This window comes from Coregonus clupeaformis, chromosome 26, assembly GCF_020615455.1.
Source record: "Coregonus clupeaformis isolate EN_2021a chromosome 26, ASM2061545v1, whole genome shotgun sequence".
Lineage (NCBI taxonomy): Eukaryota > Metazoa > Chordata > Actinopteri > Salmoniformes > Salmonidae > Coregonus > Coregonus clupeaformis.
In genome coordinates this window covers 6506486-6527618 of record NC_059217.1, presented here as the reverse complement: position 1 = coordinate 6527618, position 21133 = coordinate 6506486, and the positions used below count along the sequence as shown (strand labels likewise).

The window sequence follows — 21133 nt, the reverse complement described above, 5'->3', positions numbered from 1 at the left end:
GGGGTGAGATCTTGCGTGGAGCCCCAGATCGAGGGAGATTATCAGTGGTCTTGTATGTCTTCCATTTCCTAATAATTGCTCCCACAGTTGATTTCTTCAAACGAAGCTGCTTACCTATTGCAGATTCAGTCTTCCCAGCCTGGTGCAGGTCTACAATTTTGTTTCTGGTGTCCTTTGACAGCTCTTTGGTCTTGGCCATAGTGGAGTTTGGAGTGTGACTGTTTGAGGTTGTGGACAGGTGTCTTTTATACTGATAACAAGTTCAAACAGGTGCCATTAATACAGGTAACGAGTGGAGGACAGAGGAGCCTCTTAAAGAAGAAGTTACAGGTCTGTGAGAGCCAGAAATCTTGCTTGTTTGTAGGTGACCAAATACTTATTTTCCACCATAATTTGCAAATAAATTCATTAAAAATCCTACAATGTGATTTTCTGGATTTGTTTTCTCAATTTGTCTGTCATAGTTGACGTGTACCTATGATGAAAATTACAGGCCTCTCTCATCTTTTTAAGTGGGAGAACTTGCACAATTGGTGGCTGACTAAATACTTTTTCCCCCCACTGTATACAGTACAGTATACTGGGTTTCTCTTTACAACAAGTCAGGGAAGGACGATGGAATTAAACAGGTTTTGGACCAGAACAAAAGACCCGGGTTATCAGAACAAAGAGAAGTCACACTATTGAGATGCACCCACAGCCTAATGAAGCCGTCGTCTAGGAACTAGGAAACAAAGTTTGGTCACAAGTTTGGAACCTAGAATCATAGGGTCCTATATCTGACAACAGGCTAGTTTGGAGATACAGTGTAACGTTGCAATTGGTTTATACTCTGTCATTCAATCTTTAATTTAAAACGTATATCTAAAGTGTAGTTAAAAGTTGTATTTCCAGTGTCACATAATTGGCTGTATTATTAACATATACACTTAGAGAGAATGTCCATGACAATAACACAACTTCTACAGTCAGTCAGAGGAGCCTTATATCAACCTTACAGGCTGCTGTATCTAGATGGACTCAACTTTCCCCTTCATCTAAAGAAAAACTTTAGACCTTGTTCTCAGCTGTGAGTAACCCACTTCTGTCAGAGTGACTAAAACACAAACCCATGCGCACGCACGCACGCACGCACGCACGCACGCACGCACGCACGCACGCACGCACGCACGCACGCACGACGCACGCACGCACGCACGCACGCACGCACGCACGACACACACACACACACACACACACACACACACACACACACACACACACACACACACACACACACACACACACACACACACACACACACACACACACACAGGGTGAAAGCTGCAGTGGGTGAGACATGGGCTATTAGTCAGACAACAGCAGCCTTCCTTACAGAAATGTTGTGGTAACAGTCTGAGATAGGAGGCGAGTAGCAGACAATCACAGGGCTGAGTGGAGGAGAGTACGAGACAACGTACCACAGGGCAGAGTGGATCATTGTTCTGACAAACGGAGAGCAGAGAACCTAGTCTAGCAGAGTCCATTACTACTGATGCGTAAATGAGCCTAGCGCTCAACACTTAGCGCCTGGCCTAGTGCGTAATGACAAGACCATTTGATGTGTGTGTGTGTGTCTGTTTGTGGTGAGAGAAGACCAATCAGTCCGAAATGGCTGTGTGGTTATTTAGGATGTTAGAAGAGCCTCCCTGTGATGACAGATTAGCCTTTAATCTACATGAGTGAGGCTTGTCTAAGTAGGACCAAAAAGCCTCACAGTGTGTATGTGTGTGTGTGTGTTTGTGAGTGTGTGATGACAGGATGAAAGCATGTTCTATTAGGAACTGATGTGAAACTACACTTAAAGGGATAATTCGCCATTTTGTCAACTAAGCCCCTTTTTCTACTTATCCAAAGTCAGATGAACTCATGGATACCATTTTTATGTCTATGTGCAGTTTGACGGAAGTTGAATGAAGTTTTTGTCTACAGGTGCAGCTAGCTAGCTGCTGCTCCTGTAGACTTCCAGTCATTGCGCTAATGCTAGTAAGCAATGGTTCCAGAAACGACCTTCAACTTTCTTCAAACTGCAGGGAAAGACATACAAATGGCAATAGCAGTGTTTGGGTAAAATCACTGGGGAAGCCAAGCCAGAAAAAAAGCCATATTACAACCTATGTGTTGTGATAATTGCGTTGTTTGCTCTATAACATGTTAGTTTATATGCCTTGACACCGTGATATATAGGCCTAAGGCCGAGACAATAAAAATACACAGTGGCAGAATAAATTCAACCACACCTTTGTTTCATCACAAAACCGGAGAGCAACCTCTGTCCGGTGAAGACCACAAAGCATATTGCATGTAACAGTTACATGACTTACAGCATGGTCAAGCAAGTTAATGTCTCTGACATTTTCGGAGTACTAAAAAACTATTGATTGAGAACAACTGTGATGAGATGTGAATGATGGAGTCAGGCGCAGGAGGTAAAACACCGAAATCCAGAGTTTATTCAGTGTACATGATTAAAGCGCAGCAAGCGTCAAAATGAAACTAGCACAAGGGAAAAATCCACCTTGGCTACATACATGGAAAGAGTAGCTCAACCGAGCTACTCACTCTCACAATGAACAATCACTCACAAAGGACAAGGGGGCAGAGGGAACACTTATACACAGACTAATGAGGGAATGAGTACCAGGTGTGTGTGATTGACAAGACAAGACAAATGGAGTGATGATAAATGGAGCGGTAGTGGCTAGTAAGCCGGTGACGACGAACGCCGAAACCTGCCCGAGCAAGGAGGAGGGGCAGCCTCGGCTGAATTCGTGACAGTACCCCCCCCGCACCGACACCGGCCTCGGGGACGGTCAGAAGGACGCGGAGCAGGGCGAGTCGGATGGTGACGATGGAAGTCCCTCAACAGAGAGGGATCGAGGATATCCCTCACCGGGACCCAGCACCGTTTCTCCGGACCGTACCCTTCCCATTCCACAAGGTACTGAAGGCCCCCCACCCGGCGCCTCGAATCCAGTATGGAACGGACAGAGTACGCCGGCGCCCCCTCAATGTCCAAAGGAGGTGGAGGGACCTCCCGCACCTCAGACTCCTGGAGCGGACCAGCCACCAACGGCCTGAAGAGAGACACATGAAACGAGCGGTTAATACGGTAATCAGGAGGGAGTAATAACCTATAGGTAACCTCGTTGATTCTCCTCAGGACTTTGAACAGCCCTACAAACCGCGGGCTCAGCTTCCGGCAGGGCAGGCGGAGGGGCAGATTCCGATCGAGAGTCAGAAAAACGGGGGCCTCACTGCGGTGACGGTCAGCTTTGGCCTTCTGACGACGCACGGCGCGTTGGAGGTGAACATGGGCAGCGTTCCACGTCTCCTCCGCGTGCTGAAACCAGTCATCCACTGCAGGAGCTTCGGTGCCACGGTGCCAGAACCGGTTGATAACCTAAAACACACTGAAATGGCGTTAGGTTCGTAGAGGAGTGGCGGAGAGAGTTCTGGGCATATTCTGCCCGTGGCAGGAACACTGGCCACTCCCCCAGCCGGACCTGGCAATAGGACCTCAGGAACCTACCCACATCCTGATTTACCCGTTCCACCTGCCCATTACTCTCAGGGTGGAACCCAGAGGTCAGGCTGACCGAGACTCCCAGACGTTCCATGAACGCCTTCCAGACTTTTGACGTGAACTGGGGACCCCGGTCAGACACTATATCCTCTGGTACCCCGTAGTGCCGGAAGACGTGTGTAAACAGGGCCTCCGCAGTTTGCAGAGCCATGGGGAGACTGGGCAGAGGAAGGAGGCGGCAGGCCTTCGAAAAGCGGTCCACAACGACCAGGATGGTGGTGTTCCCTTGAGAGAGAGGCAGATCAGTTAAAAAATCAACACTCAAATGAGACCATGGTCGTTGTGGAACTGGTAAAGGTTTTAACTTACCCGCTGGGAGGTGCCTAGGTGCCTTACTCTGGGCGTACACTGAGCAGGAGGAAACATACACCTTCACGTCCTTAGCCAAGGTAGGCCACCAGTAGTTTTTGGTCAGGCAGCGCACTGTACGACCGATACCTGGGTGACCAGAGGAGGGCGACGTCTGTGCCCAGTAGATCAGACGATCACGGATAAGCGCAGGCACGTACTGCAGCCCAGCTGGACACTGCGGTGGAGATGGATCTGTGCGTAATGCCTGCGCTATATCTGCGTCCATCGCCCATACTACCGGCACCACAATGCATGAGTCTGGCAGTATGGGGGTATTGTCTCTGGGCCTCTCCTATGTATCATACAGCCGGGACAGTGCGTCTGCCTTCATGTTCTTTGTACCCGGAATGTATGACAGTGTGAAATCAAACCGGTTGAAGAATAGGGCCCACCTGGCCTGGCGAGGGTTCAGCCTCCTCGCTGCCCGGATGTACTCCAGGTTACGGTGGTCCGTCCAGTCGAGGAAAGGGTGTTTCGCCCCCTCAAGCAAATGTCTCCACACGGTCAGAGCTAGGACAACAGCCAATAGCTCCCGATCACCAACGCCGTAGTTCTGCTCCGCCGGGCTGAGCTTCTTTGAGAATAACGCACAGGGGCGGAGCTTGTGTGGCGTGCCTGAGTGTTGAGACAGGACTGCTCCCATCCCAACCTCGGACGCATCCACCTCCACTACGAACGGTAGTGATGGATCGGGGTGGGTCAGTACCGGGGCTGAGGCGAACAGTTCCCTCAGGTTACTGAAGGCCCTGTCAGCCTCAGCAGACCAGCGGAGCCGGGACGGCCCACCCTTCAACAGAGATGTAATGGGAGCTGCGACCTTGCCAAAGCCCCAGATAAACCTCAGATAATAGTTGGCGAAGCCAAGGAAGCGCTGCACCACCTTTACCGTGGTTTTTCAACCACTCCACACATTTCTTGTTAACAAACCATAGTCTTGGCAAGCCGGTTAGGACATCTACTTTGTGCATGACACAAGTAATTTTTACAACAATTGATTACAGAAAGATTATTATACTTATAATTCACTGTATCACAATTCCAGTGGGTCAGAAGTTTACATACACTAAGTTGACTGTGCCTTTAAACAGCTTGGAAAATGGCCTTAGAAGATTCTGATAGGCTAATTGACATAATTTGAGTCAATTGGAGGTGTACCTGTGGATGTATTTCAAGGCCTACCTTCAAACTCAGTGCCTCTTTGCTTGACATCATGGGAAAATAAAAAGAAATCAGCCAAGACCTCCGAAAAAAATTTGTAGACCTCCACAAGTCTGGTTCATCCTTGGGAGCAATTTCCAAACGCCTGAAGGTACCACTTCATCTGTACAAACAATAGTATGCAAGTATAAACACCATGGGACCACACAGCCGTCATACCACTCAGGAAGCAGACGCGTTCTGTCTCCTAGAGATGAACGTACTTTGATGCGAAAAGTGCAAATCAATCCCAGAACAACAGCAAAGGACCTTGTGAAGATGCTGGAGGAAACAGGTACAAAAGTATCTATATCCACAGTAAAACGAGTCCTATATCGACATAACCTGAAAGGCCGCTCAGCAAGGAAGAAGCCACTTCTCCAAAACCGCCATAAAAAAGCAACTGCACATGGGGACAAAGATCTTACTTTTTGGAGAAATGTACTCTGGTCTGATGAAACAAAAATAGAACTGTTTGGCCATAATGACCATCGTTATGTTTGGAGGAAAAAGGGGAAGGCTTGCAAGCCGAAGAACACCATCCCAACCCTGAAGCACGGGGGTGGCAGCATCATGCTGTGGGGGTGCTTTGCTGCAAGGGGGACTGGTGCACTTCACAAAACAGATGGCATCATGAGGAAGGAAAATTATGTGGATATATTGAAGCAACATCTCAAGACATCAGTAAGGAAGTTAAAGCTTGGTCGCAAATGGGTCTTCCAAATGGACAATGACCCCAAGCATACTTCCAAAGTTGTGGCAAAATGGCTTAAGGAAAACAAAGTCAAGGTATTGGAGTGGCCATCACAAAGCCCTGACCTCAATCCTATAGAAAATGTGTGGGCAGAACTGAAAAAGCGTGTGCGAGCAAGGAGGCCTACAAACCTGACTCAGTTACACCAGCTCTGTCAGGAGGAATGGGCCAAAATTCACCCAACTTATTGTGGGAAGTTTGTGGAAAGCTACACGAAACGTTTGACCCAAGTTAAACAATTGAAAGGCAATGCTACCAAATACTAATTGAGTGTATGTAAACTTCTGACTCACTGGGAATGTGATGAAAGAAATAAAAGCTGAAATAAATAATTCTCTCTACTATTATTCTGACATTTCACATTCTTAAAATAAAGTGGTGATCCTAACTGACCTAAGACAGGGAATTATTACTAGGATTAAATGTCAGGAATTGTGAAAAACTGAGTTTAAATGTATTTGGCTAAGGTGTATGTACACTTCCGACTTCAACTGTATGAGTTAATCTGACTCTGGGTAAATCACTGAACGAGAGTGAATGCTAGGTGGGAAAGTTTAACGAGCTCATGAGTGGCGATTAATTTCAATCACTGACTGTTCAAAAGTAAAGCAGTGTGTGCACTAACCAGAGATTACCGGAAAATTAGGTACTTCAAAGAAAATAGGCTAAATATTTAAAGGTTCAGATGAACTTGTGGATACCATTTTTATGTCTCTGTGTCCAGTATGAAGGAAGTTAGAGATACAGTAGTTTCGCGAGCCAATGCTAACTAGCTAGCGTTAGCACAATGACTGAAAGTATATGAGTATCTGCTAGCATGCAGATACAGTTGTCAACTTCCTTCAAACTGAGACATAAAAATTGTATTCACGAGTTCATCTGACTCTGGGGAAGTAGATAAAGGGCCTCATTGCCAAAATCCCAAAGTATCCCTTTAAGATCAGTTACAAGTCTAACTTTGGAGCCAGACATGACCCAGAGAGCTAGATCTCCTGTTCCCCTGACTCAGAGAACAGTAGTCCAGCCACATACGATATTGTACACACCTAGAGCACAGCTATTGTAGGCCAAACATCTATAATTCACACACCCTCGTTTTTTAATATGAATCATTAAAATAATGGGGTTTTGATGGTGGGTGGGGGATGAATCATTTAAATGCTGTACACTACAGTAGCTGGAGGGGGTCTGAGGGCAGTAGTGTTCATTCTTTAACCCCCCGCTGAGTCATACACCGCCCTGCACCCTGTCTCCTGTGGTTCGTAACGGGAAGTCAAAGGTCAAAGGTTAGACCTACAGCTGCATGGGTTGATGGGATTATGAGTTCTCTTCCTGTCCCGACACACTACAGCTCTGATCTATGACATCAGAACAAGGCGTTAACAGCCTATTAGCCAACACCCCCTTAACCATAACCAATGCCCCTCACATCAATCTCCATCCCCAACAACTCCCTCATCTTCCTCACCCAGCAAACCAGCCCTGTCCTTGGGCCCCTAGTAAAGGACTTTTAAATGATGGGACTGTAAGGGCCAGTGTGTTTATGTGTGTGTGTGTGAGTGGCCTGAATGGGAAGAGCACAAAAGAGAGAGAGAAGAGAATACAGGAGGGAGAGGATGGGTAGAGCAGGGAGGATGACAGGACAGGTTGTATTCAGGTTGGGAGGAGTGCGGAGGAGAGAAATTAGGACATGAGGAGAGAAGGAGAGAGGAGAGGTTGTAGCAGACATTTTTGTAAGCCTTCATTCCCATCCATATCAAAGAGCTCCAATCAATATTTAATCTAGCAATTTGCCACACCACTGTCTGTCTGTCTGGCCCTCCAAGACCCTGCTGTGTGTGTGTGTGTGTGTGTGTGTGTGTGTGTGTGTGTGTGTGTCTGTCTGATATATCCCTGAGTCAGCAGTAGATGGTGTGTGAGTATTCTTTATTTTTTATTTAACCTTTATTTAACTAGGCAAGTCAGTTAAGAACAAATTCTTATTTACAATGACGGCCTACCCCGGCAAAACCCTCCCCTAACCCGGACGACGCTTGGCCAATTGTGCGCCGCCCTATGGGACTCCCGATCACGGCCGGTTGTGATACAGCCCAGGATCGAACCCCAGTGCCTTAGACCGCTGCGCCACTCGGTACCGAAGCAGTGAATCTGATTCCAGACCAAGACCGAAGCAAATCGAGTCCAAGTCAAGTCCAAGACCGGAGCGGGGCGAGACCGTGTCAAGACCGAAACTGGGAGGGGGGCGAGGGGTCTGAGACCAAGTCAAGACCAAGACCAGAAAAATGTGGGTCCAATTCAAGACCATGGTTGCAATTGTGTTCAAAATGCCCAGTATTTCTGTGTTCATATTTCAGAAGACATTCAGAATGGTGAGAAAATGCATGCTGAGGGCAAATAGAGAGCCACTCTACAAAAGATAATTAACCCAAACAGGTCTATAATAGATTCCCCCGGTCTCCCCTGATAATTGTGAGCACGCAATTTTCAAACAATGTCCCCCACTCTTCCCTACCAGCGAATCAAGGATATTTTTCAACAAAAGTAAAGGACAGTAATGTTACGAAGAAAGTAGGAAGCCCAGGTTTCAATAGGCATTAAGATATTAATGTGTCATAGTGTGGATATTTGGCCTGGCGAAGCGGTTTTATGGGCTGACAATGGGAGCTGATAATTATGAGTTTTTCACACCTCTGGTCTCGGTTGGTCTCGACAAGAATTTAGGAGTCCTCATTGTCCGAGTAAAAATGTATCCAACACCGAGACAAGACAGAGACACTCAATATGTGGTCTCGAGACCGGACTCGAGTACTACAACACTGTGTGTGAGTATAAAGAAGTTCCCCCTCTCTCTCTCCTTCTCAGAATTAAGCGCCCATAATATTTAATCAAGGGTCTGTTTAACTCCATAGGTTGTTGATCCCCAATTGCACAGACATTTAAAATGTCACACTGAGGTTAACTCAATGGTCTGATCAATAGAGTCCTTCACAAGTTCACCCACGCATACACACGCATGCACGCACACATGTAACCCTTACGGGAAAACCGCATGATTTAATGTGAAAAATCACATGATTTCACATGTGAAGTTTTGAGGTTTTGCAATTGTAATATTTTGATTTCACTTTGAAGTTTCACATATGATCACATAACCTTTCCCATGTAAAATCATGTGGAACATGTGGTTTTGGAACACTTTATATGTGATGATATTTCACATAAAGTTTCACATGTGGATTTTCATGTGATCACATAACCTTTCACATGTGGATTCACATGGTGACCTGCAAAAAAAAATGTGTCGTTATGATGTCCCTGGAACGTCATAAAATAGCTGCAGTATTTTCAACTTACATATTTGACACACTTTGACATACAGTGGGGGAAAAAAGTATTTAGTCAGCCACCAATTGTGCAAGTTCTCACACTTAAAAAGATGAGAGAGGCCTGTAATTTTCATCATAGGTACACGTCAACTATGACAGACAAAATTAGATTTTTTTTCTCCAGAAAATCACATTGTAGGATTTTTTATGAATTTATTTGCAAATTATGGTGGAAAATAAGTATTTGGTCAATAACAAAAGTTTCTCAATACTTTGTTATATACCCTTTGTTGGCAATGACACAGGTCAAACGTTTTCTGTAAGTCTTCACAAGGTTTTCACACACTGTTGCTGGTATTTTGGCCCATTCCTCCATGCAGATCTCCTCTAGAGCAGTGATGTTTTGGGGCTGTCGCTGGGCAACACGGACTTTCAACTCCCTCCAAAGATTTTCTATGGGGTTGAGATCTGGAGACTGGCTAGGCCACTCCAGGATCTTGAAATGCTTCTTACGAAGCCACTCCTTTGTTGCCCGGGTGGTGTGTTTGGGATCATTGTCATGCTGAAAGATCCAGCCACGTTTCATCTTCAATGCCCTTGCTGATGGAAGGAGGTTTTCACTCAAAATCTCACGATACATGGCCCCATTCATTCTTTCCTTTACACGGATCAGTCGTCCTGGTCCCTTTGTAGAAAAACAGCCCCAAAGCATGATGTTTCCACCCCCATGCTTCACAGTAGGTATGGTGTTCTTTGCAACTCAGCATTCTTTGTCCTCCAAACACGACGAGTTGAGTTTTTACCAAAAAGTTCTATTTTGGTTTCATCTGACCATATGACATTCTCCCAATCCTCTTCTGGATCATCCAAATGCACTCTAGCAAACTTCAGACGGGCCTGGACATGTACTGGCTTAAGCAGGGGGACACGTCTGGCACTGCAGGATTTGAGTCCCTGGCGGCGTAGTGTGTTACTGATGGTAGGCTTTGTTACTTTGGTCCCAGCTCACTAGGTCCCCCTGTGTGGTTCTGGGATTTTTGCTCACCGTTCTTGTGATCATTTTAACCCCACGGGGTGAGATCTTGCGTGGAGCCCCAGATCGAGGGAGATTATCAGTGGTCTTGTATGTCTTCTATTTCCTAATAATTGCTCCCACAGTTGATTTCTTCAAACCAAGCTGCTTACCTATTGCAGATTCAGTCTTCCTGTCACGATCGTCATACGAAGCAGACCAAGGCACAGCGTGATATGCGTACATCTTTTTAATAGTGTACTAGCAACACGATACAAAAATACAAAACAATAAAACGAAACGTGAAGTCCTCGGTTAACAAACACAAACCTACACGGAACAAGATCCCACAAAAGACAAGTGCACAATAGGCTGCCTAAGTATGGTTCCCAATCAGAGACAACAAGCAACAGCTGATTCACGTTGCCTCTGATTGAGAACCACCCCGGCCAACATAGAAACACATAAACTAGATCGTGAACATAGAACACAAAACATAGACCCTACACACCCTGGCTCAACATATAAGAGTCCCCAGAGCCAGGGCGTGACACTTCCCAGCCTGGTGCAGGTCTACAATTTTGTTTCTGGTGTCCTTTGACAGCTCTTTGGTCTTGGCCATAGTGGAGTTTGGAGTGTGACTGTTTGAGGTTGTGGACAGGTGTCTTTTATACTGATAACAAGTTCAAACAGGTGCCATTAATACAGGTAACGAGTGGAGGACAGAGGAGCCTCTTAAAGAAGAAGTTACAGGTCTGTGAGAGCCAGAAATCTTGCTTGTTTGTAGGTGACCAAATACTTATTTTCCACCATAATTTGCAAATAAATTCATTAAAAATCCTACAATGTGATTTTCTGGAAAAAAAATTCTCAATTTGTCTGTCATAGTTGACGTGTACCTATGATGAAAATGACAGGCCTCTCTCATCTTTTTAAGTGGGAGAACTTGCACAATTGGTGGCTGACTAAATACTTTTTCCCCCCACTGTACATGATTACACTGTGTATGTTTAGTTTCACAATAATTATTATCCAACTGGGATTTGAACTCATTTGGTTCACGGCATTCCGATCTTCCTACTACATCACCATGTCTGTGCCAATAAATAATTTCACCTGTATTCCTACACTTTGGACTTCAAAGTAAATCTCAGCTTTGTATAATACACACATGAAAAACAATTATATTTATCATAGTGACTCAGGAGTAACATTAAAGAAGAAAAAGATGTTCCACCAACATTAGACAACTACACAGAAAACCCTAAAAATGCTGAAATGAAATGAATGATGAGAGAATAGTCAGATGAACTGCATTTTTTTTGCTAAGTGCAAAGATGTATTATAGGTAATGAATGTGTAGGAGACATCTAAGAATGCTACAGACTTTGTGGAGCAGCAGAAACATCAGCATTTTTCACAAATCCAGAGGTTAAGAGTTAAAATCCCAGGTGGGGTCATATTGCAAAGTCAGTACATTTTACATTTTAGTCATTTAGCAGACGCTCTTATCCAGAGCGACTTACAGTTAGTGAGTGCAAACATCATACTGGCCCCCCGTGGGAAACGAACCCACAACCCTGGCGTTGCAAGCGCCATGCTCTACCAACCGAGCTACAGGGAACTGTGATCATGTCAAATGTAAAGATTGTCATTGATTAAAGATGTTTACACTATGTTAGCTGTTTACATGTGTATTGCAGATTTACATGTGTAATTAGCATGTGAAAACCTAACTCTCACATGTGGAATTGCATTTTCACATGTAACAATTTTTCACAGGTGAAGATCTAGCTCTCACATGTGAAATTTGCACTTTTACATGTGAAAAACGTTTGCTATGAAAATCTAACTCTCACATGTGGAATTGCACTGTGAAAATCCAATTTGCAATTTCACATGTGAAATACTTTCAAATGTTGTCACGTGTAGTTTCATGGTATCACATGTTGAAAATGTGCATCCCCATGTTGTCACAATTATTTAACGAGATCATGTTTTCATATGTGCTCAAATGTTTTCACGTGTCGTTTCATGTTATCACATGTTGCTTAATGTGGTCACAAGCTATCACATTAACTTCACATAAGATCATGTGAAATAAAGTTCATGTGGTTTTTCCGTAAGTGACATGCGCACGCGCGCACACACACACCCCCACACCCCCCCACACACACACACACACCCACACACACCCACACAAATAACATCCAGAACCTAATGTTGAGGTTAGCAGAAGTCAACTAGAATATGTTGGAGATGTCAGGAGCTTGTAGAACCAGAGTTCCCAGATCACTACACACACACGCACACACACATACACACACACCTTCAGCTGTGAGATTAATGACCGTGTCTGCACCCAAACAGAAAATAAAAACCTCCAGAGCACAATAATGAATCCTCTAACCTCCAGATGAATGAATGTTTCGGACCCTGATACAGCACATACACTTACAACAATGAAACTCTCCTCGAACCCTGACATAGCACACACCCTTCCAACAAAGGAATTCTCCTGAAAGGCTGCACTGCTTTCAGACCCTAGTCTTTAAGTTAACGAGGGAGGAGGGCCTTTGTAGCCTATATCAGCACAGATAGAGATGAATACCACTTTGTTTTCATACGTAGGCTGACACACGCATGTGCATAAGCAAGCACAAACAAACACCCACGCACACACACAGACCCACCAGATAACTTCTTTATCTGCAGACACAGTTGGGCTAAGGCATGCACTGACATTTTGACTAGATTTCAATTATGATGTGAGAAGATGCAGGGAGCTCAGAACAACATGCTAAACAATATGGTAAACATCTCTGTAAACAGTAAACACCAACAGCAGCTAAATATCAGAACTGAAGATCAAAATCCTGTTAGTCTCATCCTTCTCTCTGTTTCTCTTCCTCCCTCTCTCCCTCTCTCCAACCCTCTTCTCTGGCTCTGTCTATCCCACGGGGCACAGATGTCAATTCAATGTTTATTCCACGTTGTTTCAATGTAATTTCATTGAAATTACGTGGAAACAATGAGTGTATGCCCAGTGGGATCCCTCTTCCGCCTCTCTGTCTTTCTCTCTCTCGCTCCCTCTCTCCCCCGTCTCTCTGGCTGTGTGGGTTCTTGTTTCCTTTGAGGCTGCAGTGACTGCCTGTTACCTCTGCTACGCTTCTCTAGAAGGGCTTCAATGCTGCCAGTTAGTGTTTGTGTGTGTGAGAGAGCGAGAGGGAGAGAGATAATGAGAGGGAGAGCATCTTCTCTTACATCATTCCAGAAATACCAAGTCAGTGTCACTAAAATCCTACGCACACACAGTTAGAAGGACAGATGGAATGGCCACCCCATCCGCCTGCCAATAAAACCCACAGCTGTGTGTGTATGTGTGTGCATGTGAGAGTGTGTGTGCGTGCGTGCATGATGTCTGGTCAATTCCACAGCAGCCTGCTCAGTCTCCTTGGGTGACCCACGCTCCGTTAACCACAGAGCTGTGAATCTGGGAGTGTGACTTTAATTAACATTGCCACTAGGCCACTGGGTGTGACAATGACAGTGACGTTGATGACTGTGGTGCTGTTGTGGTGGCTGGGTGCGCAGGGACAGAGAGACAAGGACACCAGGCCTTGATCGGAACATTGCAAAGCCCTCTCTGTGTCACTATGACCTCTGTCCCCAACCCCGCAGCCCACGTGCTGTCTCCCAGGACCCTGTCATTTCTTCTGTCACCGGGAGAAACCATCATACTGTCAGAGGGGTGGGGAGTCAGAAGAACTGTCACAGCAACTTTTCTAACTGACTGACTTTGCTTTACTTTTCACAGTGGCAGGGCTGTGTGTGTTTGACAGGGTGGGTGTCTGTGTGTTGATAGGGCATCTGACTGTGTATGCCATTTTACACAGTGCATATAAAACTTCATTAGAGCATTTGTCTAAATATTAAACAAAGAATCAGTGAGGTGTGCGTGCTGTGTGTATGTGCGTGTGTGTGTTAGTCAGGGTGAGTGATGAGTCCTTATTGGTAGATTAAGCGTGGAAACGTGACTAGGTTTCAGAATGGAGATCATTGATTCAGGTCTGGAGCCAATCGCTCTTATAAATCATCAATATGTCCTTCAGCAGGAAAGGAGAGAAAAGGAGAGGAGAGGAGTGGATAAGAGGGGAGGAAGAGAGTAAAGGAAGAGGATGAAAAGAATATACATAGAGAGTGTTTATCCCACAGGGTTGTGTGTGGGGAACTAGAGAGGAGGAGAGAGGGTAGGAGAGGAGGCCAGAGGCTGTTGTGTGGGTGACTGAGGACAATCTGGAGTTTGAGGAAGTGGAACAGCTGGACCATAGCCTTTAGACCTGCCCTTAGAGAGAGAGAGAGAGACAGAGAGTGTGTGTTTGTGTGTGTGTGTGTGTGTGTGTGTGTGTGTGTGTGTGTGTGTGTGAGAGAGAGATAGATAATATGTGTATACAGTATGTTCTGCCCCATCTTTTTTCTCATTAACTCTCTGTATTTCTCTCTCTCTCCCTCACGGACCTTAACTTACCCTCTCTCCCCCCACAGTGAGATGGCCCAAGGTGAAAAACAGAGGTCAAACTACATGGTCACCTGGATGAGCAGAGTAAGGCAGAGAGGACAACTGAGACCACCACCCTGCTAACTACTGGATGAGTACAGCTTAGACCTCACTCACCCTCTCAAGGAGATCACAGAAAGGGTTGATTGGAGGCAGTATGATAACTATTCACACACACACACACACACCACACACACACACACACAAACACAGCACTCTGGGTCAAGTGGGTTACACACACATGAGAACAGAAACTTCAGAGATCAAACAGTTTGCTACAAAGTTATTTTAAATATCCGTCACCTTCAATTCTCTGCTCTCTATTGAACCTGATGCAAGAGATGAGCTGAGGATAACTGACTGAGAGGAACTGACTTGACTTGCTATGGGCCTTTTATACACTACTGTATATAGTTATTTCCATAACTTCTATACTACCCACACACAGTGTTGTCGTAGGGTGACTAGGGTTTATTAGGAGCAGTATTTGGCAGGTGCTCTAAGTGCACAAGGTCTTAAAGGGAACAGTTTCTGGCAGGCGCTCTAGTCACTGTTACGGAACAAAGTCTTGTAAATGAATAAAAAAGCTACGGCGTACTCGGAGGTCTGAATAATCCCAGATTTACATGAATTAGACACCAGTTAGAGAGGGGGAGGGGTGGTTCTGTGAAAACTGCACACATGCTTCCAAAAAACAGATTATTCAGAAACAAAAAGCACTGGAATAATACGTTCTCAACCAACATAATACATATTATACAACATCACATGGCCATGTAGAAAATTTTGTTTTCCCTCTATACATACAGATATCATCATATTCTTACTAAAAAATAGTATTTGCTTACGAAGTGTGGATAAGGTTTCCTCTCTAACAAACACCAACAGAATCTGTATACCAGTCAACAGTCCTGTACACTTTAGGGCCTGTACTATACAGCACTGATGCCTTACCGTCCCCTCATACCATTACACTGTGCATGTAGACAGAGACCAAAGTTCAAGGGGAACAGTTTTAGTCATAAACTGTAGGCTGTGGTACACACACAGATGTGCAGTAAAGGAATCTGTTTCTGATGATTCTGAGAGCAGAGAGGGGGGAGAAGTGGGGGTCAGGTTATGGCTCTTCACTAGTGTTTTTACCTGGTGGGGATGTGTGTGTTTGGGTCTGGGTCGATCAGTAAGGTGTGCGTGTGTGTGTGTGTGACTGTGTGTGTTTATGAGTGTGTGCATGTGTGAGAGCATGTTGCATGTGGGTGCATGTGCTTTTGTGCATTGTGAATGTGTGTTGTCAAGTTACACTGCTATCTCATCCCCCAGGCAGTCTGGTGGTCCCTGTCTGTTGAGCACGTTTAGTAGGCGGAGGGTCTCCTCGTCAGTCCCCCAGCCGTATATGATATCCCTCTCCTCCATCTCCTCCCTCTCTTCTCTCTCCTCCCTCTCATCACTATCTTCCGTGGACTCGTACTCGGACGCAATGCCAGACTCCCGGAACCTCAGCAGCTCCAGACTGCCCAGTACCTCGTCGCGGGTTGATGACATCACCACCCCCGACCCCTCCTGACCCTTCACTCCATTCTGACCCCTCCGCTGTGGTGGAGTAGGGGGGCGAGGGTCAGGTGTTGGGGGTCCGGGAAGGAAGCGGAAACATTCAAGCTTGAGGAGACACTGTTCCCTACCTAGGGGGCTGCCCAGGGGCAGGGAGGAAGAGAAGAGGGGGGTGACCGTCCCGTCCTGGCCCACGCCCATGTTGATGCCCAGCGCTGGCAGGTTGAGGTTGGCGTGGTCCTGGGGTCGCGGGGTCGTTGGGTCACACAACACCGGGGGGACGGTGGAACGGAAAGTGATCTCCAATAGACTGTCCTGGGAACCCACTGGAAGAGTGGAAGAATGGAAAGGGAGAAAAGGGGGAGAGAAAAGAAGGATGTTAGTTTCATTAAAGGTAAGCATCCTTCCACACATTGAGCTAACTGAGCTTACATTCACCTGTTTAACTGCTAACATGAGGCTAATTCCCATCCACCCCTGGTATGGAGTGTGAAACACTGTCAAACACTACATTAGGAGGAGGTGAGGTGTGGAGTGTGATATCAGGAGGAGAGGAGAGGGCTGAGGTGGCTGAGGTGTAGAGCTGGTTGGTCCGCTGAGGTGTAACATGTTGTATAATGAAGCAGCTGAGGAAGTTGTGAAGTAATGTAACATGTTACATGATAACATGCTGGTTGGTCCATTGGAGTCTATGCTTGGCCAGTCAGCTTAAAGAAGTGTGATATGGTGTGTGATGAGAGAAAGATGGGGGGAGGGAGAGAAGAAATGTGAAATAGGGGAGGAGAAGATACAGGTTCTTTGAGTGGATAATGAGATGAAGGGAGAACAGAGAAAAAGAGACCAAGACTCTGTGTGTGTCCATGTGTGTGTGTGTGTGTGTGTGTGTGTTTGCAAGTCTGTGTGTACATGTGTGTCATGCGTATGTTTGTGTGTGTGTGTATGTGTGTGGTCATGCATCCTGTGTGTACTTACTGGAGCTGGGCCCAGACATTTTGACCTCCAGTTCCTGGATCTGTTTGACCAGTAGAGAGATGTGCTGCAGCAGGTCCTTGTTCTGGAGCAGCAGCTGGTGGACTCTGGCCTGGGCCTCCAGTCTGGCTGTAGCCTCCACACTCAGCTGGTCCTTCAACAGGTGCACCTGGGGGGAGACCACACACACACACACACACACACACATACATCTGAGATAAGTACTCACTTGGAAGAGAGAGAACACACATGCATGCACGCACACACACAAGATACCGCTGTACAGTGTGTTCATACACCTGAGAGAGACAGAGAGACAGAGAGAGAGAGACAGAGAGAGAGAGAGAGAGAGAGAGAGAGAGCGAGAGAGAGAGAGAGCGAGAGAGAGAGAGAGAGAGAGAGAGAGAGAGAGAGAGAGAGAGAGAGAGAAGAGAGAGAGAGAGAGAGAACAGATACTCCTGAGATATTGAGTGTCACTGTAAGCATGTCTGTGTGAATTTCTGTACATGTCTCACCAAAGCCCATAACTCGAGGAGCAAGATGAGGACTGCCATACTTTAAGCTTAAGCTCAAGCTCATGAAAACTTAATGCCATGAATGGTCTGTAGCAGGATTAAACCAAGAGAAGAAAAAATACAGTTTCCATTAAAGGCTGCAGCCTGCAGTGGCATTAGTCACTAAATAATTTAAACCAGAGACGAAGAAGAATAAACCCTGTTTCTCCTCTAGCCCAGGCTTCAACACCAGGCTCAGGAGACAGACAACCCTGGAGATGATCATAGGAACAAACAGGGCTGTTTGGATTCCTAGGCATGTCTTCTCAGAAACAGTACACATGGAGAGAGACTGATGATGACTAAAATGTAAATGTAAAATGATGATGCCTGGAGCAGTAGCTTAGTGAGTTCTTCAATATCAAGGGACGTGCATGTCTTTTAGTCTACATGGTATTACTAGCCAGAGCTTAGGTGCAACCTCTTTTATAAAAACTGGAAGGTCATTCCAAGGTGAGGCAGAGTGTCGTTGGATGTGTCGCGTATATCATGGCAAGAGAAGCGATGGGGATATAGTAAAGGACGAGCCCCATCTCATTCTGAATAGTCGACAATGAGTGCTACTCTGGTACTTCTAACTTGACATTGAGCACTTCTTCTTCCAACTTTATGATGGTTTCTATAGGAACTTTTCTGCTGTGGTTTTCTTACATCAAGGAGCATGATGAATATATAGAGATATTTCTGGCTTGTTATTCATCCCATGTCTCTATAGCACTGCATTGCTCTCACTTCAAGGAGAATGGAGCATGAATAGAGTCATGAGGCTGTAGCTACAGTAGAGAGTCAGAAGATACAATTCTGCTTTCATCATACCACAGCTACAAAACTCTGTAACCAAGGTAATGTGGATGTATAGCTGTTTGTCATCATTAGTGATGCAATTACTGTAAAGAGAAACAGTTGATGGTGATGGAATTAGATAAACAGTTGAAGGACTTTGTGTCTAATGAGAAACCTCTGAACTGTGCACACACAAGATGGAGCCACTCCATCTCATGGCTTCCACTTATTGCAATGTACTCCCCTTCAACCCCACACCCTCCCCTCTTCCCCCCTCTTCTCATCCTATCTCTTCTCCTCCTCTTCCACTTACTGTACTCTCCCCTTATTCTCTCCCCTTCACTCCCCTCACCCTCCTCTTTCCCCCTCTTCTCATCCTCCATTCACCCCTGGAAGTTAAACACCAGGAAGGAGAGAGGGTAAAAGACAGATCAGATTCCATCATCACTCCACTTAGCGAAAAATAGCAGTGATCTAGCCTCCATTAAAGTGGGCCATCAGCCTCAGAGTTAATCTGTAAATCCCGACAGTCTAACGGCGCTGTCAGGGTAATATACCGCCGTACGACACCTCAAGCCCCGCCAGGACACAACATGAGATATTTAGGCTGAAAGGTATGTGACTCTGATCAAAGTGTGAAAGGTAAACTGAATTTAGTTCGACATGCCTTGGAGAAGGAAGGTGTCATATTTGTCTTGGATAGATCTGAGACGTGACTGTGCGACGTCTTGCAAAAATGCTGCTCTGTGGTGATGGTGAACGCAGCCTGAATAATAACACGGAGAACAGAGATACTAAATGTGTCTCTGTGTGTGTGATGATTGAGAGATAGAGATAAAAGCAGAGAAGGGGAGATAGAGTGAGTTAGTGAGTGAGTGAGAGAGAGAGAGGGAGAGAGAGAGTGTGAGGGAGACAAAGTTCAATTTGAGCCAGACAGACATGTTCTTATCAACACCTTAAAGCATTTTCTGCATATTTAATCAAGGAAACAGTAATTTAATGCTTTGAAGCAGAGTTTGGTTTGATGAGACAGAATTCCACAGGTTATCATTTCTGGGACTGGAGGCACTGTGGGCAAAGCAATGATGGTCGCCTGCATCACCAGGTACAGACCCAGAAATGCCTGTTCACATCCGTCTGCCCGACGGTAGATGACGTCTACCAACATGTGGAGCGACTCTTGCAGCACTACGTTTTCCCCTTCCGCAGCAAGAAGTTGGTGACACAGTCACACCAAGACCAGAAGGCTGTGAACATCCCAGAGGCCGGAACAAAAATTGTTAACCTAGGTGACACTCTGCACTATCCTACTCGCTTTCTCCGTGCCAAGGAAGCATCTTCCCTGAGGGCCACCAAAGAGACCGTCATGCCAAACGCCAGGAGCACAGAGAATAGGTTGCCAAAGGACCCGTAAAAGCAAAGCTATAAAATGCAGAGATCCAGAAGGCCGTCGAGGCAGGGTGTGTCACCAAGCTTACCAGAGAGGCATGCCACCAAGACCACCAAGATGATCCAGCTGAGCTGAAGAGGTCCATCTTCTGTGGTCTCACGACAGTAAGCCTCACTCTACAAGTGCCCGACGGCAACAAGTTCAACCTGGAAAGCGCATGTGGAAGAAACCTACCAGTCCCTTCACGGGAAACCGCTGATGACACCAGCCTGCACAAGCCAGACTATCGCGATACTGAGGTCCCTCTCTTCAACACCAAACCATTGGTTTATGTCTCTTCCGATGTGGCAGATCCAGACCCCATTACACCCATCATGCTCTACATGGGATGGCGGGACTCCTCCCTACCACAAGTTCCTAGCCATCCCAGACGACGACGGCCAAAAGGGTCCGGAACCAGCATAGGGAATTCATGGGCTTTACATCTTAATCCTGCTAAACTGGGGGCGGATGTACAGAATTCCCTGATCGGTGACATGGACGCGGGGGGAGTGCATTCGTGGCAGATGTGCCATCGATCTAACTCTATGGACAGGTATTTAAAAGGGCAGGTTTAAATGGGTGCCTACTTTTAATTCGAGTCCTTCACCCAAACAGAGCTGAGCAGTTGAGCACATCAAACAACTCTCACTACAAGAAACCTGTATGCGTCATTAAAATACAAATCATACTTACCTGTTACCTATTCCACATAACCAACCAGCTGGTTACTGAGTCAAGTCACTGTTCAAGACATCAAGACTCTTCAAGATTGTAATATAACCCATCTGAATGACCAATGTAAATAATTGAGTTGTAGGTGGATAGATGATGCCCATCTACCGTGGGGCTCTGATAAGGGAGCAGGCGGAGGCAAAGATGCAATTTATGATTCCGCCGTGGGACGATCTTTTCTTGAGTGGATGGTCAGGGGGCTGGAACATAATAACAAATAATTTGTAGACTGCAAATTGACCGCAAGAAGCCCAAACAGATATAATGTTTGACTAAAACATAATCACTTCAA

The 21133-nt window shown here is 45.9% G+C and overlaps 1 protein-coding gene across 1 annotated transcript in view; it reads right to left on the bottom strand.

Annotated features, from left to right (window-relative positions):
- The window catches only part of LOC121539803 (carboxyl-terminal PDZ ligand of neuronal nitric oxide synthase protein-like), a gene marked incomplete at its 3' end in the record, with an annotated part of 253155 nt that overhangs the window by 10039 nt on the left and 221983 nt on the right, over positions 1–21133 (bottom strand). Inside the window, exons 9-10 of the mRNA XM_041848478.2 lie at positions 17344–17509; positions 16503–16697 (exon numbers count right to left, since the gene is read on the bottom strand). Of these exons, the coding sequence (XP_041704412.2) occupies positions 16503–16697; positions 17344–17509 (361 nt within the window). The remainder of the gene's footprint in view (positions 1–16502; positions 16698–17343; positions 17510–21133) is intronic.